A 25,393-nucleotide genomic window follows, 5' to 3' on the forward strand; every position below is an offset into this window, starting at 1 on the left:
AGTGTTAAAATTTAACTGAAATGTGATCCCTGTTAAACATAAGAGTGGGAATGAGAGAGGGAAGAGATGTACAATTTGGGACATGCTCAGGCTGACTTGCCCCAAATGGTAGAGTTAGAAACATACCAGGGGATTCCAATTCAATCCCATCAAGGTGGCATGTACCAATGCCATCTCACTAGTCCAAGTGATCAATTTCAGTTCACAATTGATCATAATGAAAGGACTAAGAGTCAAAGGAGCACATAAACAAGTCTAATACCTGCTAATACTAACCGATAGAATACATAAAGGGGAGAGTGATCCAACATGGGAAGCGAGATACACAGCAGACTCATAGAATGGCGGATGTCCTAAACAGCACTCTGGCCTCAGAATCAGCCCTAAAGGCATTTGGATCTGGCTGAAAAGCCCATGAGAGTATTTCAGGCATGGAAAGCCAAGACACTCTGGAAAAAAAAAAAAACCTAAATGAAAGATCTCTGTGAGTGAGATCCCAGTGGAAAGAACAAGTCTTCAAAGAAGGAGGTACCTTTCTCTGAAGGGAGGAGAGAACCTCCACTTTGACTATGACCTTGTCTAAATAAGATAAGAGTCGGTGAACTCAAAAGGCTTCCATAGCCTTGGAAACTCATGACTGGAGCATAGGGAGATTACTGATGCCATAAACAGGAGTGTCAATTTGTAAAGTCAACAACAGGAGTCACTGTGCACTTACTCCTCATGTAGCATCTCTGTCCTTAATGTGCTGTACATTGAGATTTAATGCTGTAACAAGTACTCAAACAGTATATTTCACTTTGTGTTTCTATGGGGGTGCAAACTGTTGAAAGCTTTACTTAATGTATACTAAACTGATCTTCTGTAAAAAAAAAAAAAAGAAATTATCAATTCCCAACTTGACTCTCACTGGGATTAAACATGACAATAGGTCTGATCTGGTTTCATCATTATTTAAAAAATCATCTATTAGTTTTCACTTTATGTTTCTGTGTGGGAGCAAACTGTTGAAATCTTTACTTAATGTATGCTAAACTGATCTTCTGTATATAAAGAGAATCGAAAATGAATCTTGATGTGAATTGAAGGGGATAGGAAGTGGGAAAAGGGAGGGTTGCGGGTGGGAGGGACGTTATGGGGGGGAAGCCATTGTAATCCATAAGCCGTACTTTGGAAATTTATATTCATTAAATAAAAGTTAAAAAAAACACCCCTAGTTTTTGTTAAGTTACAGAAGCAGGATTCAAATGCTCAAGTCTAAGAATTTCCAGAACCCATCATTTTTAAATTCTTTTCAAACCCAAAGCTCAGTAAAGAACCCAAGAATTCTACATGAAATTTAAATTTCATTCTGGGCAGAAGACAACACTGGGAATAGAATATCTGCAAGTGAAACTTCAAATTTAGAAAACAAATCAAAAAACAAATGTATAATGTTTGCTAAAAACCATTCTATTTATTTGCAATAAATTTGCTTTCAAAAGAACAGTAGGACATGCCTGCAATTTGGTTTATAGACGAGTGCCTTAGAACAAAGGGCTCTATAAAAGTTTTTTAGGAAGCATTTTTATTACTTTTGTACATGCTCCACACAGAGATGTCAGACAGACCTACGATCAGGGAGAAATGCACACATTTTCCACTTACAAAGGGGTTACACCCTGACAAACCTGTTAAGTTGAAAAGATCATTAAATTGAAAATGCATTTAATAACACCCAACCTACCAAAAATCACAGCTTTGCCTAGCCCACCTCAAGCATGCTCATAACACTTAAAAGTGCCCTATGGCCTAGAGCAGGGGGCAGGGAGGGGACAGAAGAGCACCATCTAGCACAAAGCCTATTTTATAATAAAGCACTGTCTCATGCAATTTATTAACTGTACTGGAAGTGAAACAAAAATTATTGTATGGGTATACATTTAGGCCACTGTAAGTAAAAAATCCTGAGTTAAACTATCTACATCCAAACAAACAAGTCTCTCATTGATAACAGTCATTATGTCACTATGCCTGTACCCATGATTCAATTACTGGATTGAAATCCACTCAGTTTTGTATCTGGATAGAAAAGCCAATCCCAAACATAAGATTTTGTCAGCTACCATCCTGATCACATTGTAGCCACTATGGGTGGTGAGATAGGCACACATGTCCTATTCTACTGTGTACCCTTCACTTCTCAAGACACAAGCTGGGGGAGGCTGGGTAGGAAAGACTAAGCAGAGTGCTGGTTCTATTTACTTTAATTAATGCATAGCGATGCACAGATTTGTGATGTATGAATGACAGGAATAATCCAACATTACAGTGGTTAGAGACAAAATTAATACTTACTTCCACTGGCAAACCCACTAGTGGCTGTCGCCTGCATCACCTCTCTTCTGTAATCTCTATCTTTCGGGAAGCTATTAACTGCCATCTTGTTTGCTTCTTTTTGTCTCTGTTCTCTAAAAATAGAAAATATATAAGCTCATAAAAATCACATCAAGGACATGGGTACCCATAATAGCTCCTGCCAAATATTCAAACAGTATATACAAAATCAAAGAACTGAATATGGTCTATAATTTATCTGGTATGGAGGTAAGCACACAGAACACTAATGTTTCTTCGTGATGGCAAAAGTATACCAATTATTTAAACCACTAATGCCACAGACAACTTCACAGTATTAATTCTACATATGTAAAAGACATGAGCATGATTGTCCCATAAGCTCTACAAACTTGTATTATAAATTATAACAGAAATGCACAAATGGAGATTAATAATGTAAGCATTTTATTAAATATACTAACTGCTCATAAGAACCTTATGGGCAGCTGCTCTCCTACATGTTAAGACAAATTATAGAAAACACAGTAAACAGGTCAACAACTGCAATTAAAAGAGGGAGTGATGATGTCTCAATAAAGAATCTAAAATTCAAATGCATAACACCATAAAATATTAACTTGTAGAATCAAGAATGGTAAATATAGCTCAACTAGATTAAAAGCAAATACCTTTCAAGCCACTCTTTTGGTTTTTCCCATTGTGAAACTTCTGTTCGACAGTTGTAGTAGTATTTTTTCCCAGAAGAGCTAATATGCTCAGACCAGTCATCTGCAGAATCATAAGGCTTAAAGATAATTTTAAACATGAGAAAATATTATTACTTAATAACCTGATAGCATCAATGATTTCCAAAGCATATACACGGAAACAAAAGCATACATATGAGACCAAAGCGCCTTACTCTGTACTGCTAATTATGTGAGTACATATAACAGTAGACTGGAAATCTTCATAAATCACAGAAAACCTTAAAAAAATCAAAAAAGGAAAAACACAGAAGCCCTCAATCACCATGGCTGAAATACGACAGCATGGTGACGAGGAGGAGAAATCACTGCCAAGTGACTAATAAAGCATGAGACCCTCAGTTCTAACTGCAGCACGCTAGTGGTCACACACAGTACAACAGAGAACAGTCTGCCTGTAGGTACTGCAACACAGTGGAAAAGGGAACCAACATTTAAAAAATATAGACAAAAAGTCAGCTGAAAGTTCTTTGTAAAATCCATGAGATGAGTCAAGCATTAAGTAAGACCCCCTGGTCTCATGTAATCATGACCAGCAGTATCACTCATTTTCCCACAACCAGAGCTGGTCTTCCGGATATGCTCACATATAGTCTCTTGCAGGTATCTTAGAGGAAATGTAACAATCACAATGACGGTAGAAAAATCTGAGAAGTCTAAGCTAAGTGTCTGCACTGAGCACAGGAAATGCAGTAAAATGTCAAATATTCTTCTAGTTGAGAGCCTTAACTATTTTTTTAAAATATTTATTTGAAAGGCAGAGTTACAGAGAGGCAGAGGCAGAGAGGGAGAGGAGACAGAGGTCTTCCATTCTCTGGTTCACTTCCCAGATGGCCACAATGGCCGGAGCTGCACCAATCTGAATGCAAAAGCCAGGAGCTTCTTCCTGGGTGCCCATGCAGGTGCAGGGGCCCAAGGACTTGGGCCACCTTCTACTGCTTTTCCAGGCCACAGCAGAGAGCTGGATCAGAACCAGTGCCCATATGGGATGCCGACACTACAGGTGGTGGCTTTACTCACTATGTGAGCCCCAACTTTAACTATTTTTTCTAAGAGGTATGAGATTAAAATGAATAATGTTATACTATGGTAGCCTAACCTTCTGGGTTTGCCAAAGTGTATAATGACACAGTTTTATTTATTTTGAAATTTTTACTTGTTTGAGAGTCATAGAGACTGAAAGAGACAGATTTTGTCCATCTGCTGGTTCACTTCTCAAATGCCTGCATGAGCTCTGCCCAGGGACAAAGCTGTGAACTTAATCCAGGTCTCCCACATGGGCAGCAGGATCTCACCAACTTGAGCTATCACCGTTGCTTCCCAGGTCTGTATCCGCATGAAAAAGTCAGGAGCCAGAGGCAGGTGTTAAACCCTTGGACTTTGTACATGGGATGCAGCAATGTGGCTGCCAAGCTACACGCCCACTCAGTGGCACAATTTTGAAGCTTGAGAAATCAACTTCTACTCAATGCCTTGCCCTACCCAGTTTAATATTACCAGTTAGGAAACATGCTGAGAGAACTTAATGAGTTGTGCATAGGTCAGAAAACTAATTAGTGGTATATAAAAGGATCAAAATTCTGGTTTCTGAATGCTAATTATTTCCATTAAATAGACATCAATTCTGGAAATGCTTTAAAAATTTTGAGAACAGTTGGAGAAATGCTGCAGACTCTGCCATAAGTTTATATTCTGCAGTTTACATCTCAAAATAAGGAAAACATTGGACTTCAGCCCTGTGCTTCCAAGTCTCTAAAAGCAGTGGGGAGTTAATTTTCAATCATGAGCAGCTAGAAATAAGCTATGACAATGTTAGCAGGCCAGTCACAGATGCCGAATTCATAAAGTTCTCCATCACTCACTTCTCCCTGTAGGTAAATTACACAAAATCACCCTCCTCTTATAGATGTTGTCAACAGATTTGCTCTGCTTGGTTACATGGGGTTCCCAGATAGGCCAAAGGGATGGAAAGTGGGATCTGAAGCTAGCAGACAGAAGATATGGGTAGCAGAGGGGAGACCAGCGTGATCTAGAGCAGCGCTCTGCAAACTGCCCAAGCACAGCCCTGCACCTTTCCGAGGGGAGATAGAGTTAGCACCACAACACACACACACACACACACACACACAAGCACGCACTCGTGCCTCTCTCACCAGGAATCTCCTTAAGATTCTGCTGCAACCTCCTGACAGTTACTAACTGACAGACCAGAGCCTGCAGAACCCTGGACTGTGACACTATGTGGATTTGCCCATCAAATCTTAAGTCAGCACGTGCTAATGTCTTAAAGCATGTTCCAAGGTATAGCATTACAGCCAAATACCAGTAACTTCTGCCTATCTTCTCCCAACTTCCATCCTCAAGGAGTTAGGAAAGAAAATCAAGTAATGGAATAATTTTTAAGATACTAATGTGCAACAGATGTCAATTTTTTTTTTTTTACTAAAGGAATCAAATTGAAAATCAAACACAAGGACTATAGCCATTTCAAGTATTCTAAATTAGGCTTGAGATGATTGCCAGCACAGGTGCTAAGTAAGTTCAGAGTGTTACCCAAGAATCCTTAGGGAACTTGGAGGGCCGTTCACAGATCGAGACTGTTTTCACAGAAGACCAAGATGACTTTGTCTCTTCATGTACCACAAGCATACAGGGAGTTTATTAAGAGCTGTCCAGGACATCTGTTTTCACAAAAGATTGGATACAGAAGCAGATAGGAAATTCTAAATGTCATCTACTAAGTCAGACACTAAAGAGAAGCTTGGTGTCTTTTTGTTCTAAAATTTGTTCATACAGATACGCCCATATCAATGTCTAACAGTTTTATGATTGCCATTTTAAGTAAATGATTTTAATCTCTTAAGTTTATGGTTTTAAATATTTTACTCTGATGGGACACAGAGCATGCGCCAAGCAGCTGGTTCATTCCACAAAGGCCTGCAGCAGATGGGAACTCCACTTAAATCTCCCATGCAGGGTGGCAGGAGACCAACCATTTGAGCCATCGACTGATACCTTCAGAGCATGCAGCAGGGGGAAGCTTCAATGTAGAGTGGAGCCAAGACTTGAAACCATGGGAGTTAGCAAGAAACTACATGTTCCTATCGTAATCTAATGCTAGGGGGAGGGAAAAGTTCCCAATATGTGATACTGGCATTCTGATCAGCATCTTAAGTCAGATCAACTATCGCTCAGTTTTAATTTTTTTAAAAAAAGACTGATTCCTTTAAGAGGTAGAGTTACAGATAGACAGGGAGAGACAGAAGGGTCTTCCATCTGCTGGTTCATTCCCAAATGGAAGCCAGGAGCTTCTCCCAGGTCTCTTGGGTGCAGGGGACCAAGCACTTGGGCCATCTTCTACTGCTATCCCAGGCCACAGCAGAGAGCTGGACTGGAAGAGGAGCAGTTGGGACATGAACGGGAGCCCATATGGGATGTCGACATTACAGGTGGAGGCTTAGCCCTGTATGCCACAGCACCTGCTCAGTTTTAATTTCTAATATGATAACTGCTGATGACAGATCACATAAACAACAGCTTTCAGTTTTTCCAGAAGAAAATGGCTCCTGATTTTGGTTTGGTTCAGCACCAGCTGCTGCTGCAGCAATCTAGGGGAGTGAACCAGCAAGTGAAAAATCTGTCTCCCTCTTTCAAACCAATCAATCAATCTTTTACTTATGTAAATTAACAGACTGTTTTTCCATGAATAAAGAAGATTCACACGGTTTGCTGGTAGCACCTGCCAAAGTCCCTCAGCTTCAATCCCATCTCAAGTCTGCTCTGCAATGCTGATGTTAGTCCAAGTGCTGGAACAATGCAAATCACTTCCTCCCAGAAACACCAGAAGATGAAGCCATAGTGGGTTCTGGTCTCCAGCTCGCCAGTGCAGTCCACCACATGAACTAGCTTCAGAGGCACTGTCTCCAGCTCTGTGGGTGCCTCCTCACCATCAGGTTCCGAAAATCTAAACTTCCTGCTATTGTACCACAGCCCTCTTGGTTTCCTCCTCTTTTATCCCCCCTCCCAACTTTTAATACCTATCATATCTGCTTACCAGTATATTAAGTTCTGTGTTAAAACACCCTACTGTAATTATTTTTCCTAACTGACCCCAGACTAACACTCAAAACTATTCTAGATTTATGTGTACCTTAATATCCTTTTTTTCTATCCACACTACTTCAGTAAGAGAAAAAAAAAAATGAAAGGTCTTGCCGTGCCAATTAAGGTATAAAAATCACTCAAACACCCAAGCAAAACCTGCACCTTCGATGGTTTTCTGTCAGATTGTTGCTTCTTTCCTATACCTTCCCACATTGCTACCTCAGATGACTTTCTGATTATAATTATGATACTGCTTTACTGATTAGATCCTTCAATAACTTTCTACTGCCTTTGTACATAATTTGTATTCCTTGCCAAGACAGACATTTTACCATCTAAAATACACTAATAATACCTAATCTTAGGCTCCTGCCATTTTTCCACAGCATCAAATCCTCCCAGTTCTTCAAACATGCCGTGCCATCTCATACTTCCATGTTATTCTTATTCCTCTGTATGCTACACAATGTTCACACCTATTCTACTGGCTAAGCCATATTTAAACCTGTTAAGAAGCTTTACTTACAGTTTCTATCTTCTTCATCTAAGCTGTGGCTCTTTATCCTGAGTGCCCTCCAGAGCAACTTTAACAAACACTGTGTTTTTTACTTTTCTATCTCCCCAAGTCTAAAAGTTCCTTGAAATGTGGTACTTCCCAGTGTTGTGGCTCAGCGGTTTAAGTCACCGCTTGCAGCGTCAGCATCCTATACGAGTGCCAGTTAGAGTCCCCACTGTTCCTTTTCTGATCCCGATTCCTAATAAAGCAGGTGGGAAAGCAGTGGAAGATACCTCGCAAGTACTTGGGACCCCACCACCCACGAAGGAAACCTGGGTGGAATCCCAGGCTCTTGGTTTCAGCCTTGCCCAGCCTCAGCTGTGACAGCCATTTAGGGGAGTGAATCAGTGGATGGAAGATCTCTCCACCCCTTTCTGTAACTTTGCGTTTCAAATAAACAAGCTTTTGTATTAAACATTTCTTAAAATTAGATGGGTCACATTATCTTGATTCTGTAGGCTTACATTCTAGCATATACCTAGTAAAATGAAATTTTAAATTATTTCTGGTTAAATGAATACATTAGAAATCTGTGTTTAATCTGGACACTGAATAGAAAAATCCAAACTGAGTAGCAGTTACTTCAGTCTTAAAACACTTTATTATTTTTTTTCTTAAAACACTTTAACCATGGAAGTTTCATCTGAAGTTCTTTACAACTCACATATTGCAAAGACAAAACTCTGCTTAAGGTAATGCCAAGATGGTATTTCCTGACTGTCCTCAATTCTACTAACACCTGTAAAGTTTACTCACTACTTTAAAAGAGTGTTATTATTGTTGCAAATAAATACATTAAGAAAACATCAATTTTGGTTAGAACATAAGAACAGACTGGATATAAGGAGCTTTGCCATCAGATTTTTGTAATGAATTCCAAAAGATAAAATTGGGCGTGTGTATTAATACTTACTGCATCTGAAGTTTTGCTTGAATTATTGCTTGGATTAGAAGAATGTGAATTTGAACTATGAAGAGCACTGTGGTTGTGTGAATTTTCTTGTGGAGAGTAACTGGTCCCTTTAAAAAATAAAGAGGAAAGTGAATTCCAGGTAAATTGTATTCCATCTGATTTTTATCATACTACAGACCATTATTACACTTCAGTATCAGGAATACAGTTTTATAATACACAAAAAATCTGAGTCTACTATAGATGCAGCTTATTATACTACATAGCTGATAACCTATGGAACAACGAAGTTTAATTAGATGAGCAGGATACAAAGTCCTGTGTAATTTCTAGAAAAACTTTTTAAAGAGAAGTTTCACTGAAAAAAAAAATGCACAGAGTATAAAAGTCCCAATGACCCAATACTGAAAGTCACTACTAGCAGTATGTTTTCCAACTATATACTTCCATCTCTTCAGTTTCTGCACCTCACTTTTTAATAGTCAATTTTTCACTGAAACAGCATCAAGCTTTCAAAAAGGTTCACAAAGAAAAGTCTCGAAGTCCAATCTTGCAAAAATACTTTGGTTAATGATATAAAAAGGTTCCCTACAAAGCCTAATGTTAGTATTTCAATTTCACTCCACATACCTAGGGACCTTCAGCAACAATTCAACTGGTACTTGGAAAGAAAGGAAAGAAGGAAGGAAAGCTGGCAATGGTATGGGGGTTGGTTACACTTATAAACAAAACTGAAAGCAGCAGAGTAACTTAAATGGTCTAGTCATTTAGGAATTAGCAGTCAGAACCAGGTAAAACCAGAAATTAGTATGAATTATTTCAATTAACAGGAAAAACTAAACGGTAAGAGGGAATGTATACTTAGAGATTATGACTATAAAAGTTTCAGATTATCCAAGTGGAAATGGTCAACAGATCTATGTAAAACTAGGAATCCAAGAGAAAGGTAGCACACAGTTGTGAATTTGGAAGTATTTTTCCATTAGACATCAATGGTATTAGACTGACTTTGGCATGCATACAATAAACATTCGTGGATGAAATAATAGGATAACAACGGTCAAGGTTTAAGACTGCAAGGGAGGGTCCGGCGCCATGGCTCACTTGGTTAATCCTCCACCTGTGGCGCCAGCATCCCATATGGGCACTGGGTTCTAGTCCCGGCTGCTTCTCTTCCATGCCAGCTCTCTGCTGTGGCCTGGGAAGACAGTGGAGGATGGTCCAAGTGCTTGGGCCCTGCACCCGCATGGGAGACCAGGAAGAAGCACCTGGCTCCTGGCTTTGGATCAGCACAGCACTGGCCATAGCAGCCATTTGGGGAGTGAACCAATGGAAGACCTTTCTGTCTAACTCTGTCAAAAGAGACTGCAAGGGAAGCTATATGCAGACTCCAAGACCCAAAAGACTACTGATGTCATTAACATGGTTACTTAACAGGTAATGCAAATATTACAAAAAATAAAGTCCCCAAGAAGCTTGATGCTAGGAGATACCCGATGTTTCTTCTACTTATCTTGTTAGATCGTATTAACTTACTTTATAAAAAAGTAATACCTTTAATACAACAGGAAATAAGTAGATCATTCAATAAATGCCAGTAAGAATTGTCGCTCCCCGTCTTCGTGGAGGAACGACACAGGACCCTGCGCTGTTCTTTCGTCTGCTCGGCCCTCCCCGGGTTTGCTGCTGGTTCTTCCCGGGTTGGCTACTATCCCTTCCACCTCCGTGGAAGGGCAGTTCCCCCTGCCACATTCCCCACTTCCGCAGGGGAGCGGCACACCGCCGGCCGGCTCTCTCGGGGGCTGCTCAGGTGTTCCCCTTAGGTGTTCCTCTTAGATGTTCCTGGTGCATGCCGTCTCTCTCCTCCTTTATAGTCCTCCTCTGCCAATCCCAACTCGGCTGCCCACACGCCGAGTACGCTGCTCTCCTCCAATCAGGAGCAAGTCCTACAGTTTATTGGTTGAACTGGAGGCAGCTGTGTAGAAGCTGTTTTCTCCTCTCCCAGCACCATATTGTGGGAGAGCAGATGCATAGAATAAGTCTTAATTCCAGTAACTCAGTCCAGTCCGGGTTGCTCCCCACAAGAATGAACATGATCAAGAAGAAATCAGTTAAAGACGAGTGGCTCAGTGGTTAAGAAGTCGGTTGGAATGTAATCATCTCAGAGTCAAGTGCCTGGGTTTCAGTCCTAGCTGTTTGAGTCCAGCTTCCAGCCAATGCACAGAGTACAAGACTGGGTCCCTGGCACCCACATGAAGGACTGGAACTGGGTTCCCAGCTCTTTTGTGGCTCAGCTCCAGCAACCGCAAACATTTAGGGAAGTAAACCAGCAAGTGGCTGCTGCTTCTCTCATTGCCTCTAAAGTTAACTGATTTTTTTATATGTACCATCAGTCAAAAATAAGTTCAGTGTGCAGGAAAGCTAACAGAGCAGACCTCACACTGCTACCTTACCAAGGCCGGCTTGTGTGGCGTGGCCTCAGCAGGCGTGGAATTTCAGAAGAGTTCTCAGATCTCTAACTGCTCGCTGTTCCTATGCTGGCTGAACACCTGATATCCAATTCTACATTTGGAATTGTGGTACATGTTAAGCAGAGTATACTTATCTAAGTGGCCAAATCCAAATCTTGGGCACTCACTCTAATGAGATTTTCCATAGACAACATTTCATAAGAGTTGTCACTATTTGTTTGAAGAAGAATCAAGTCAGACACAGTTGGTTTCAGTCCAGCGGGGGGGGAGGGGGGGATGGGGAGGGGAGTGCTGCACCCTGATTCTTCCACTTTGTCTCATCCCTTTTGTTTTGCACCCTCATTCGTAGCAGTTAAGTCACAGCTGTGACAGTGACTATATACACCACCTCAGACTGAGTCTTTGAGAATCACTAAACCTGGGGGTAGGCTTAGGACCCTCAAATGACAACAAAGAAAAATAACCCAATTTTTAAAGAAAGTCTTAGACCTATGATACAATTTCTACTTTTCAGGCATAAAAAATATTTTACAGATTCACAACTAAATTACAGATAAGAAAAAACTAGTAATATGACCACTAGAAGATGAATTTATGCACAACTCAAAGCAATGAGATAAATTTCAGTATGCTGACAATAAGAAAAAGCCAATTTTATTGAATGACATGAACCCCATTAAGTAGCTCAAATGGGGCCAGCACTGTGGCATAGCAGGTACAGTTACTTCCTGCAGCACGAGCATCCCACATGGACACCAGTTTGAGTCCTGGCTGCTCCATTTTTGATCCAACTCTCTACTATGGCCTGGGAAAGCACCAGAAGATGGCCCAAGTCCTCGGGCCACTGCACCTGTGTGGGAAAGCCAGGAGAAGCTCCTGGCTCCTCATGGGCCTAGCTCTGGCCATTGTGACCATTCATGGAGTGAAACAGCGGACGGAAGACACACACACACACCCCACTTCTGCCTCTATTTGTAACTCTACCTTTCAAATGAATAAATGAATCTTTTAAAAAACAAAACAAAACTCAAAAACACAAGTGACAGGTTGATTATGCACATATAATATATTATACATGAGGTCTACTGATTTCTCATATGGTTAAAATCTAGGAATTCACTCTATTTTAGTGGTTATTCTTAATCAATGAAAACCTGGGGTTGGCACTGTGGTGCAGCGGGTCAAATGTAATTCAACTCAAAGAAAAAAAAGATGAAGGTATTTTGGTAAAACTAGAATAAACTAACATTCTTATGAGAATCCAAATCTAGGCAGTTGTTTTATAGGAAGCATGGTGTAAGGTAGGCAGGCAGCAGATCTTCAGACTCCAGCCAGCAGGAAAGGCAGATAGTCCCCTGAATGACATGACAATACTAAGCTAAATGAAAAATCAGGCCAACTTTTTGAATTAAAATTACAACTTCTATTTGGCAAAACAATTTTTGAAGTACCACACCTGAACCTTTTAGTAAAGGTTCGAAGTCAACCTACCAAATTGATGTGATTATACAAACGGAAGGGCAAAGTGATTATTCCCCCTGACCGTGAGGGCAGAGTAACGTGGCAGCAGTGACAATTTCCCAGAGCAGTACCTGGAGAAGTGCTACAACACAACACTCCTTTGAAACCTCCCATTTTTTTTTTGAATATCATGTGAATTTATTAGAATCCATGAAGGACTTGTTTTAGAAACAAAAGCAAAGGTTTCATATTCTTATTAAAATGCAGAATCTAAGTGATTTTTGGATAGTAGCTGTGGGGAGCAGCCCGGACTGGACTGAGTTACTGGAATTAAGACTTATTCTATGCATCTGCTCTCCCACAATATGGCGCTGGGAGAGAAGTAAACAGCTTCTGCACAGCTGCCTCCAGTTCAACCAATAAACTGTAGGACTTGCTCCTGATTGGAGGAGAGCAGCGTACTCGGCGTGTGGGCAGCCGAGTTGGGATTGGCAGAGGAGGACTATAAAGGAGGAGAGAGACGGCATGCACCAGGAACATCTAAGAGGAACACCTAAGGGGAACACCTGAGCAGCCCCCGAGAGAGCCGGCCGGCGGTGTGCCGCTCCCCTGCGGAAGTGGGGAATGTGGCAGGGGGAACTGCCCTTCCACGGAGGTGGAAGGGATAGTAGCCAACCCGGGAAGAACCAGCAGCAAACCCGGGGAGGGCCGAGCAGACGAAAGAACAGCGCAGGGTCCTGTGTCGTTCCTCCACGAAGAGGGGGAGCGACAGTAGCAAACAAAAACAGAACACAAAACTTGAATTCAGAATTTCAGTCCCAAATCCAAGGGCACAAAGGAAGACAAAATATACAAGCTGGCCCAATAATTCTTTATATAAAACTAGCAAAATTCGATAGTAAGAATTACATAAAGTAATCTTAAGAGATTATTTCTAAATTGACTTTAAAAAGCCCTTAGTTCAATCACTGAAATTATAAATGTTTGAACATTTTAATAACTGATATTAATATTTTAACAACTGTCACTGCAACTACATTAAAAGCAAGCTCACAGAAAGCTGACAGCGCAAGTGCGTCTTCTCTTTGCCCTCTATAGCATCTATCAAAACCAAGAACTGAAAAAAAAAAATGTAACCAAATCCAACAAGGGAGAAGTCACAGCACTGACAAGGGTTTCAAGAAAAATTAAGATCCATACTAAGTACAGGAAAGTACTAAATTCCAATTCCTGTCAAGTCTACATATTTTGAACACTTAAGCCAGACCCAAGAGAGGAAAGATCACTTGCCCCATCAAATTGACTTTTTGGCCCACTTTTTAGCCCACTAAGCTAGAGAACTTAAACCTTTGACCAGACTCCTACGTGTGATACATGGAAAGAGAATTTAGAATATAGTCAAAGTTTAAAGAAAGGCTAACCTCTGCACTTTATCACTCTCTTTTCCAAGTACATGCTTTTCATACCTCTTTCTCTAGTGTCCGGGGGACAGACATTAGAATCACAGAAGGCTGGCCAGCGCCGTGGCTCAATAGGCTAATCCTTCACGTGCGGCACCAGCACACCGGGTTCTAGTTCTGGTCAGGGCGCCGGATTCTGTCCCAGTTGCCCCTCTTCCAGGCCAGCTCTCTGCTGTGGCCCGGGAGTGCAGTGGAGGATGGCCCAAGTGCTTGGGCCCTGCACCCCATGGGAGACCAGGAGAAGTACCTGGCTCCTGCCATCGGATCAGCGCGATGCACCGGCCGCAGCACGCTGGCTGCAGTGGCCATTGGAGGGTGATCCAATGGCAAAAGGAAGACCTTTCTCTCTGTCTCTCTCTCTCACTGTCCACTCTGCCTGTCAAATAAAAAAAAAAAATCATCGAAGACAAAGTATTCACGCCAGTCACCCAACTCTAAGTCTACCATACATGAACCCGAGTGAATGACACTTAGACAAGCACCAGGAAGCTTCCCACACACAGCAGGCACACACCCAAGTGGGGGTATACAGCACAAAACAGGTGAAGAAAGAATCTCAGGAACTCAAGAACTTTTTAAGCAAATTCAGAGAACACAGACTGCATGAACTGAAACAAAAAGGTAAGACAACACAAAAAGTGCGTGAGGGTGGCTAGAATAAGGGGAATTTAAAAGATGACATTAAATTAAAAATTACATTAAAAGTAATAAGACGTGGGGGGTGGCACTATGGCAGAGTAGGTGTAGCCATGCCTGCAGTGCTGACATCCCACATGGGCACCAGTTCGAGTCTCAGCTGCTCCTGGCTTCGGATAGGCCCAGCTCTGGCCACTGCCATCTGGGGAGTGAACCAGTAGATGGGAGACCTCTCTCTGCTTCTGTCTCTTTGAAACTCTGTCTTTCAAATAAATAAATATTTTTTAAAAAGTAATAAAACATTAACCACAAGGGACAGAAAACAGAAGTATCACAAAGCAAATAAGCAAAAAAGACAAAGAGGAAAGCTCTTGGAGAGAAGATGCTACATATGAATGATGCGGCCAACATACACAAAACTAGACGTCCTGAAAGAGAAAGTAGAGAGGAATCTCAAGAGTATAATAAAGTAAAACTTCCCTGAAATACAAGAAGATCTGAATCTACACACCGAAGGAAGCTCACCATATACCAGGAAAGAGTAATACCCAATAAAATTGTACTTATTCTTATACCCTAGGGAAGTTGCTGGATTTTATACAAAAATTCTAAAAATATCCAGGCAGAAGTATGCTGGAGAATAAGGAATAATGTCCTTTCTATGTGAAGAGAGGAAAAGGAGTAGTACTCAATTACCCTTCCAGTCAGTATGTCCTATTCCTAAGTAATAAGGTAAAGGGAAGACATTCTCAAATACAAAATAATTCAAAGATTAAAGCACTTATGACTTAGGAAAGAGGGAGCTACCAATCACAAGAAATACCAAAAAAAAAAAAAATACAAATCTGCAGATAGAGTAGTTGTGCTTTGAGCAGTGGCAGTATGCATGTAATCTAGCCAAACTTGTTTGCTTAGTTATCTGGATCAACAGCCACTCTTGTAATCCAAGTTCCCATTTTGACACCTGTTACTTTTATCTAAGCAACTGAAAGTATACAGTAAATGTTAACTAGACTCTTTAAGCTTTTCATTTATTTTATATAAGCAGTCAAAAGCACTCTCACCACCCCACACCCAACATCCACACATTGCATACACTTAACATTTAATTTATTGAGTGTTGACTACATGCCAAAGTAGATGTAAGGCACCAACAGAATCCCTCTTTCCTGGAGTTCTAGTTTTCTAAACTTAGTATTTATCAAATGAAACTGAAGTTTGGTTTTGTTTTGACACTTAATAATCTGGAGTTTTTCAGATTTCTTTTAACTTCTCAGGTGATTCTGAAAGACAGTCAGGCTTACGAACTGCATGCCTACTATAGTACAACATCTACTACAACTTCTTGAGTCTTCTAAAGCCTCAGAGGCGGATTAAGCAGCATCCAGTAATGTATTTACTCTAAATCGGTTTTATTTTTACAATGGCAGTTTAACAGGTATGGAACTCTGCTATAAACGTCAGATTCTGAAAATACATATTTTAAAGTAACTAAATATACCTAACAAATACCTTATTTGTTCTACAATATATACTAAAAAGTCTTGCTTATGTTATTTTATGAAAAGAAAGGCAAATCTATATTTTTTCATTCAACATCGAACATAAATATTAAAACATCCAAATAGCACACCGTAATTAAACCTATTTCCTTAACAAAATTCAGGTATTTGTGCAACAGCTTACAGAAGAATGTGTTTACAGAGAAGACAACAGAAAGGGAAAGTTCTGGCATCCAATAATAATCTTTAATAACACATTTTGATCCTTGACAATAAAGTGAAGACTTCTGTGCTTCTGTCATTAAAACATTTCATGTTTGGCAAAGCAGTTAAGACACCACTGTGGGGGGGGGGGGGGAACGGGGAGGGACAGCGCTGTGGCATAGTAAGTAAAGCCACTGCCTGCAGTGCCAGCATCCCATATGGGCGCCAGTTCGCGACCCGGTTGTTCTACTTCCTATTCAGTTCTCTGCTATTGCCTGAAAAAGAAGAAGATGGCTCAAAGTCCCTGGGCCCTGCACCTGCATGGGAGACCCGGAAGAAGCTTCTGGCTCCTGGGTTCAGATCACAGCTCCAGCTGTTGTGGCCAATGGGGGAGTGAACCAGCGGATGGAAGAACTCTCTCTCTCTGCCTCTCCTCTCTTTGTAACTCTTTCAAATAAATAAATTTTTAAAAACTACACCACTCAGGATGCCCACATCCTGTATCAGAGTACCCAGGTTTGAGTCCTGGACCAGCTCTTAATTTCAGCTTCCTTCTACTACACACTCTGGGAGGCACCAGGTGATGCCTCAAGGAATGAAATCCCTACCACCCAGGAGGGAGACCCAGAGTGAGTTCTCAGCTCCAAGCTTTAGCCCAGCCCCGCCCAGGCTGGTGCAGGTATTTGGGAAAGGGGCCAGAAGATAGATTTCTTTCTCTGTAAAAAATGAAGTTTTTAAAAATATTATTTTTAAAAGACTTCTTTATTGAAAGAGTTACAAAAAGCAAGTGGGAAAGATAGGGAGAGATCTTCAATCCACTGGTTCTACTCCCTAGATGGCCACAATGGCCAGGCTGAAGCCAGGAGCTTCATCCAGGTCTCTCATGTGGATAGCAGGGGCCCATACACTTGGACCATCTTCTGCTGCTTTTCCAGGACATTAGCAGGGAGCTGGATCAGAAGTAGAGCAGGCCAGTGCCGCAGGTTCTAGTCCCAGTCGGGGCGCTGGTTCTGTCCCGGTTGCCCCTCTTCCAGGCCAGCTCTCTGCTATGGCCTGGGAGTGCAGTGGAGGATGGCCCAAGTCCTTGGGCTCTGCAACCTCATGGGAGACCAGGAGAAGCACCTGGCTCCTGGCTTTGGATCAGCGCAGTGCACTGGCTGCGGCGACCATTGGAGGGTGAACCAACGGCAAAGGAAGACCTTTCTCTCTCTCTCTCTCCCTCTCACTATCCACTCTGCCTGTCAAAAAAAAAAAAAAGAGTAGAGCAGCCAGGACATGAACCAGCACTTACATGGGTTGCCAATGTCACAGGTGGTGACTTTATCCACTACGCCACAACACCATCCCCTTAAATATGTAAGTGCAGCCTACTGTGTGATTCAACAAATACAATCTTGGGAATTTAATCAGTGAGAAGTGAAAAGCTGTTTTCACACAAATAGCTGTAATAAATGTTCTAGCACTTGTATGGTTAACAGCCCCAAAACAGAAATAATACAAATGTCTTCCACTGGCATACTGTTAAATAATTACAGTATGTTATACCATGGAATACTACACAGCAATAAAACAGAAATGAGTTACTGAAACTTGGAGGGTTCTCAAGAGAATTACACCTGAGAGTGTCAGTCTCAAAAGGTTAAGGTTGGGGCCAGTGCTGTGACACAGCAGGTTAAGCAGCAGCCTGCAGAGCCAGCATCAGTTTCATTCCTGCTCCACTTCCAATCCAGCCCCCTGCTAATGCACCTGGTAAAGCAGCAAAAGGTGGCCCAAGTCCCTAGGCCCCTGTACCCATGTAAGGGACCCAGAAGAAGCTCCTGACTCCTGGCATTAGCCTGGCACAGCCCTAGCTGTTGTGGCCACTGGGGGGTGAACCAGCAGATACAAGATCTGTCTCTCCTCTAACTATATTTTTCAAATAAATAAATGTTTGAAAAAATGTTAATGCCGAGTATCATACACACACACCCAGACACAAATATAAACATCCTTGAAATGACAGAATTACAGAGACTGAGAACAGATCAGTGGTTGCTGAGACTAAGGAAGAGTGAAGACAGATCACGGCCATGGCTGGGAAGCAGATTCCTGTGATGAACCTGTTCTCTGTTGTGACTGTTGCAGTGGTCACATTAACTTAAATGGACAAAGGGTAGATTGGATTTCTCTACATTAGTTTATACAATTTCAGGGAAATATACAATCTCAAAATTCAACAAAATTTTTTGTTTAAACTTAATTAGCACAACAAACAGCTACCATTTTAACCCAAGTGTGGTGGCTCTGTCTGCAGCCCTGCCTCTAAGAGTGTCACTGTGGTTTTTGTCCTGTTTCCCCCATCACAGAGTCCTGCCACAGTTCCCATTACCACTCCCCACCCCCTTCCCACACATTAATGTTTAGTAACTCCTACCAGCTCTCCTAACTCCCCGAGCTCTGCAGTTAGACTTACCCTGAATCCCATCTCCCTGACTTCAGTCAGCCTCCACCCTTTCCCAGTCACCTTGCCTCCTAGTTACAACACTGACAGCTCTTGTCAATGAACCTCACAGGGCACTTCTCCACTGCTCTTCCTTAGTTTTCCTTCTTTCCTCTGGATTTGATGTCACTCCAGAAAGCAAGCTTCTAGTTCAAAGGGTTTACTCAGATTCTCCTTGAAGATACAGGATACTGAGTGTTACAGTCATTAAACTGCCATCAATTTGAAGAAAGATAAAGAACTAAAAAACCGGAGATAAGTTTCCATCAGGACACGCCAAGTACAAAATTCCCAAATTAACCAGTTTTGCACAACTCATCATTTTAAGGATTAAATTTAATATTTTTAGAAGGAAGTTTTTAGGCAATAAAGGGATTTGCTTTAGCCAATAAGCAATAGACATTTACACTTCTCCTATTTTCTACTTTTATTCCAAAATCCTACTTGTTCTACCTCCTACACCATTAACCTTGGTATAAGCCAAAATTAAGACATGATTACTAGGTTCCATACTAGTAAGCGCCCCAAGTAAAGGGAGGAGAACCCAATTACTTGAAAAGAGCAACACCAAAAGAGTAATAAGATTCTTTGTGCCCAAATCCAAATATATTTCTTTATTCAAACACAGCCATCATAAAATAAATTACAAGTTTTGGCTTCCCTTGTATCTGCTAAAAATTGTTAGATTTTAGACACATTATTTACTACCAAAACAAATCTTAGAAATGTGAGCAGCCGGCGCCGTGGCTCAATAGGCTAATCTTCCACCTTGCGGCGCTGGCACACCGGGTTCTATTCCCGGTCGGTGTGCCGGATTCTGAACTGGTTGCCCCTCTTCCAGGCCAGCTCTCTGCTGTGGCCAGGGAGTGCAGTGGAGGATGGCCCAAGTTCTTAGGCCCTGCACCCGCATGGGAGACCAGGAGAAGCACCTGGCTCCTGGCTTCGGATCAGCACGATGCGCCGGCCGCAGCACGCTGGCCGTGGTGGCCATTGGAGGGGAACCAACGGCAAAAGGAAGACCTTTCTCTCTCTTTCTCTCTCTCTCTCTCTCTCTCTCACTGTCTACTCTGCCTGTCAAAAAGAAAAAGAAAAGAAAAAAAGAAATACGAGCAAAATACTTATTTTACTATTCAAAAATGAGGAACTCCTTTTTTCCAATGAGCCCAAGTCCACAGAGTCAAGTGGGAAACAGCGGCTAGAGTCCTTGCCCTAACTATTATCTCCACTGCATCACAAGGCCATCAACGTACTACCAGTTATGCAACATCTAGTATTTGGCTATAGGACAGCTACAGTATAGTTATTTAACCTCTTTCAAAAAGGCATAGGGAGTCAGCCACAGCCTGCCAGATGAGACCCCTGCATCCCACACTGGAGTGTTTCACGATGAGTCCCGACTCCCAACTCCAACTTCCTAGGAGGCGACTGGGGTCCTGCCACCCAAGGGGAAGACCTGGAGCACATTCCAAGCTGCTGTTCAACATTTTCCCAGTCCTGCCATTGGTGAGCACTTGTGGAGTCAACCAGCATATGGATATTGTCCCCATGTCACAGAATGAAAAGCCTAAGTTAACACCACTTTTTGCTACCTTTCTTATCTTTCAAAGGTATATTAACACTTTTTAAAAGCTTGACTTTTCAAAAAAAAATTCAGGAACTATTTACTCATTAATTACTGTATTTTTCCAAATGGATTACGTGCATTAAGAACCTGACCAAAGACCATGCTGTCAAATGATCAAACCATTTGACAAAAATCAAAATTTCTATTACTGCCACTGCCCTTAAGGAACTAAGAATAAAACGTCTAGAAGCTGTGCTATTAACTCATCTCGCCTGTCCACAGCACAGCACATCCCTGCCCCCTACCCTCACCACCCAGAACCTGAGGAACCTACACTGCTTCTACCATCTCAGCTAGAAAAAAAATTTAGAAAGTTCAGTTAACCTTCTTTCTCTCCACGAAATCCCACTAAACTTGATACTCACCTCCTAACGTAAAATGTTTTAGACCATTAAAAGAAATTTAAAGGTAAATGTTTCATTTTTGGTTAAATCTTTAACAAAGACAAGTCAGTTAAAACGAATTTTCAGTAAGTACAAAGTAAAAACAAAATATCAAATTTAAAGGAGTAACAAATAACAAAATTAGGACAATTATGGGAAAGGAAGCATCAGAAGGCAATGAGGTTAAGAAAGTAATACAAAAGGGCCAGCACTGTAGCACAGCACGTTACGCCACTGCCTGCAGGGCCAGCATCCCATATGGGTGCCAGTTCAAGTCCTGGCTACTCCACTTCCAATCCAGCTCCCTGCTAATGTGCCTGGGACAGCAGCAAAAGATGGCCCAAGTCCTTGGGCCCCTGCACCCACTTGGGAGACCCAGAGGAAGCTCCTGGCTCCTAGCTACAAATCAGCCCAGCATCGGCCATTGCTGCTATTTAGGGAGTGAACCAGTGGATCAAAGAGCTCTACCTCTGCCTCTCAAATCTTTTCAAAAATAAATACAACAGGAAGTGGTACACCTTATCTGTAATGTTTAATTTCTTAAACTGGATGGGGACCAATACCTATTTCTGGAGAGCTACAGTTGGTCATCAACTCGCAATACTGTTCTTTTAACTGTGGCATTCACTGTTTCATGTCATGGGAGAATATAAACTAAAAAAAGAAAAAGAAATCCTTCCAAAATGAAATATTGGGGACCAGCATTGTGGCACAGTGGGTTGGGTGGGCTGTCTGCTACCTGTGATGCCAGCATCCCATATGAAAACCAGTTCAAGTCCCAGCTCCTCTACTTCCAATCCAGCTCTCTGCGAAGGTATCTGAGAAGATGACCCAAGTACATAGGCCTTTACCATCCATATAGGAGACCTGTATGGAGTTCCAGGCTCCTGGCTTCAGCCTGGTCCAGCTCTGACTATAGGAGCCATTTGGGGAGTGAACCAGCAGATGGAAGATCCCTCTCTCTGTCCTTCCTTCTAACTTTGCCTTGCAAATAAATCTTTAAAAAAAATTTAAACTGGTATTTTCCCTCCTTCTCCTAACAGTGACCCACAAGGCCTTTCTGCAGCACACCCATGGCACCAAAGGCAGCACTACGAAACACCAAGGAGACAGGAATTTACCAACCATAACCTTTTTTTTTTTTTTTTTTGACAGGCAGAGTGGACAGTGAGAGAGAGACAGAGAGAAAGGTCTTCGTTTTCCATTCATTCACCCCCCACAATGGCCGCTGCGGCCAGCACACCGCGCTGATCCGAAGCCAGGAGCCAGGTGCTTTCTCCTGGTCTCCCATGCGGGTGCAGGGCCCAAGCACTTGGGCCATCCTCCACTGCACTCCTGGGCCACAGCAGAGAGCTGGACTGAAAGAGGGACAACTGGGACAGAATCCGGTGCCCCAACCGGGACTAGAACCCGGTGTGCCAGCGCCACAGGCGGAGGATTAGCCTACTGAGCCGCGGCACCGGCCCCAACTATAACCTTGAATAAGCTTTCCCACATGTAACTTTAAAATGGTGCTTATCTTTAATGGAGTTGAGTTCTCCAGCTATAATTAAGTAAATGGTAAATAATCATCAGCATATACACTATAATAGTAAACAGCAGCCTTCTTATTATCAACAAACTGTGAATGCTCCAATCTAAGGCCAACCCTTTAATTGTGTACTAAGTCTCAGTGACATTTCTCTAGCAACTGCGCCCCCTCCTGCCAACCCAGCAACTTCTCTTCAGGATCTGCTCCATCAGCACATGAGTATGCTGACAGCAGTTGCCATAAAAAAGAAAAACAAAAGGAACGCTTTTCTTTAATCCACATACCACTGCAGCCATAGCATTCTTCTCCATTCCCCTTTTGAAACAAACTTCCACAGTTTACGACGTCCATAGGTACTGCTCCCATCCTAGTCTCCCGGCCACATCTCAGTCTCTTGCTAGTCTCTCTTCACAGCCCTAACCTTGAACACCTGAAGTAACACAGGGATGATTAATCCCCAGCTCACTCTCTTTTCTCTCTACAGAAGAGGCAGACAAGGCTTACACTAGCCAATCCTGGTCACTCATTTACATACTACCCAAGGCTGCTTTTGCACTAAACTGGCTGAGTGTTCCTCAAATTAATGATGGTATGAAAGCAGTAAGCGTGGCCAGCATTGTGGCATAGCAGGTTAATTCTCCACCAGCATCCCAAATGGGCAATGGTTCGAGTCCCAGCTGCTCCAATTCCAATCCAGCTCCCTGCTAACATGCGTGGGAAAGCAGTAGAAGTACTTGGGTCCCTGCACCCACTTGGGAGGTCCAGAAGTTCTTGGCTCCTGGCTTTGGATTGGCCCAGCTCTGGCCAATGCAGCCATTTGAGGAATGAACCAGTGGATGGAAGACCTTTCTCTTTGTCTCTCCTTCTCTCTATCCTGTAACTCTGCCTCTCAAATAAAATCTTAAAAAAAAAAAAAAGACATTGTGGGGCAGGAGCCGTGGCTCACTTGGTTAATCCTCCACCTGTGGCGCTGGCATCCCATATAGGCACCGGGTTCTAGTCCTGGCTGCTCCTCTTCCAGTCCAGCTCTCTGCTGTGGCCCAGGAGGGTGGCCTGAATAGCTAACAAAACTCCTTAGCAAATAACTCTCAACTCCTCTTTTCCATTTTACCTGCCTGAACCACAACCCTAGTCAGTTCCCTGCAGCATGGGTACCTGCACAGAGCAGGTGAACTTGACAGGGAGAAAACACAAGCATACTCTCTCTGAAGTGAGCTCCTTGGGTTCCTCATCCCTCCAGGCTTTATTGCACAAATCCATGTACCTTGCCCTCCTCACCAGCTGTTTCTCGTCTTCTAAACCTGCCAAAACCTCATTCCTCGCTTGTAGTTCGTTATCTTGCTTCTTAGATCTCCAGGAAGACAGAAGAAATCAGAAAGCAGTAACTACCTGTACCAGCCTTGTGACATGATTACAGTAACTGGGTAAGAGTAAGACCAGTCTGGCCACTTTGTTGCATTTGACTCTTAGAATCATCTACTTTTCTCAGGGATTTCTTTTCCTCTCAATTGGATCCCTTCCACTCCCTTCTAAACGTTTTCTACCAGCTACCACCTTTAAAAAAAAAAAACATTTTTGAACCGTAACTCCCACCACATATCAACACATGGCTCTGCGACCTTCTCTACTGAAATACTCATCTCCACTTTTACTCTGTCCGGCCCACACGATGTGGCTTTGTTCCCACATTCCTGAACCTGCTGCAGATCTTCAGTATCTTCCATGTTCTCAGAACTGATTTCTGTTTCCAGGCTTCATCTCACTTCACTTGTGTGCAGCATTCGACACAACTGCTAACTTTCTTTGTGAAGCCCTTATGCTGCCTGCCAAGATCCTGTTCTCTCTCTCTCGGGCTTCTCTTCCTTCCTAAAGGGCTATTTTTAGTGTCCTTGCTGGTTCTTCCTCATTTTCCAGCCTGTAAGTGCCAGAGTCCCAGGATCCAAGTCTCACAGCTTGCACTGTGTGTGTTCTCCTTGTTCTCTCCCCAGGCAGGACCATTCAGATCTCTGGCTGGGGGAAACCCACGCTGACTCCAGCCCACAACCAGGCCCCTGAATACTAGGTTCACACTTAACTGCCTACATGCAGCACTGCCTGACTGTCTAACAGGCATTACAAACGTAATGGATCCAAAACAAGTTTTCCTCGGGTCTTCCCTACCCCCATGAAATGGCAGCTTTGTCCTTTTGAGGCTAACAACCCAGGAGCCATCTGATTGACATCTCCAATCAACTCCACCAGCAAATCCTGCTGGAATTACCTTGATAACGTCTCCAGAATCTGACTTCTCTTGACCATCACCTTCACCTTCACTCCTGCCCAAGCTCTGTCATCTTACACCTGGACCAAGGCAAAGGCTCCCGCTTCTACCCTTGCTTCTTTTTTTTTTTTTATTTTTTGACAGGCAGAGTGGACAGTGAGAGAGAGAGACAGAGAGAAAGGTCTTCCTTTTGCCGTTGGTTCACCCTCCAATGGCCGCCGCGGCCGGCGCGCTGCGGCTGGCGCGCTGCGGCTGGCGCACAGCGCTGATCCGATGGCAGGAGCCAGGAGCCAGGTGCTTTTCCTGGTCTCCCATGGGGTGCAGGGCCCAAGCACCTGGGCCATCCTCCACTGCACTCCCTGGCCACAGCAGAGAGCTGGCCTGGAAGAGGGGCAACCGGGACAGAATCCGGCGCCCCAACCGGGACTAGAACCCGGTGTGCTGGCGCCGCAGGTGGAGGATTAGCCTAGTGAGCCGCGGCGCCGGCCTTACCCTTGCTTCTAAGTGGTCAGCTCCATCACACTGAGGTCACTGTGATCATTTTAAAAGGCAAATAATGCGTGTTACAGGGCCAGCATTGTAGCATAGCAGGTAGAGCTATTGACTGTGATATCAGCGTCCCATATGGGCACTGATTCGTGTCCCAACTGGTGCTCCACTTCTGATCCAGCTCCCTGCTGGAGCTGATAAAGCAACAAAAGACGGTCCAAGTGTTTGGGCCCC

General features: G+C 42.8%; 1 protein-coding gene across 1 annotated transcript in view; it reads right to left on the minus strand.

The window, feature by feature from the left end:
• LOC103346970 (WW domain-containing adapter protein with coiled-coil-like) overlaps positions 1 to 10,346 on the minus strand; it is a gene marked incomplete at its 5' end in the record, with an annotated part of 34,915 nt that extends 24,569 nt beyond the window's left edge. Inside the window, 4 exons of the mRNA XM_070055998.1 lie at positions 2,338 to 2,450; positions 3,009 to 3,124; positions 8,660 to 8,766; positions 10,214 to 10,346. Of these exons, the coding sequence (XP_069912099.1) occupies positions 2,338 to 2,450; positions 3,009 to 3,124; positions 8,660 to 8,766; positions 10,214 to 10,346 (469 nt within the window). The remainder of the gene's footprint in view (positions 1 to 2,337; positions 2,451 to 3,008; positions 3,125 to 8,659; positions 8,767 to 10,213) is intronic.
• Positions 10,347 to 25,393: the final 15,047 nt, after the last annotated feature.

Source organism: Oryctolagus cuniculus, chromosome 13, assembly GCF_964237555.1.
Source record: "Oryctolagus cuniculus chromosome 13, mOryCun1.1, whole genome shotgun sequence".
NCBI lineage: Eukaryota > Metazoa > Chordata > Mammalia > Lagomorpha > Leporidae > Oryctolagus > Oryctolagus cuniculus.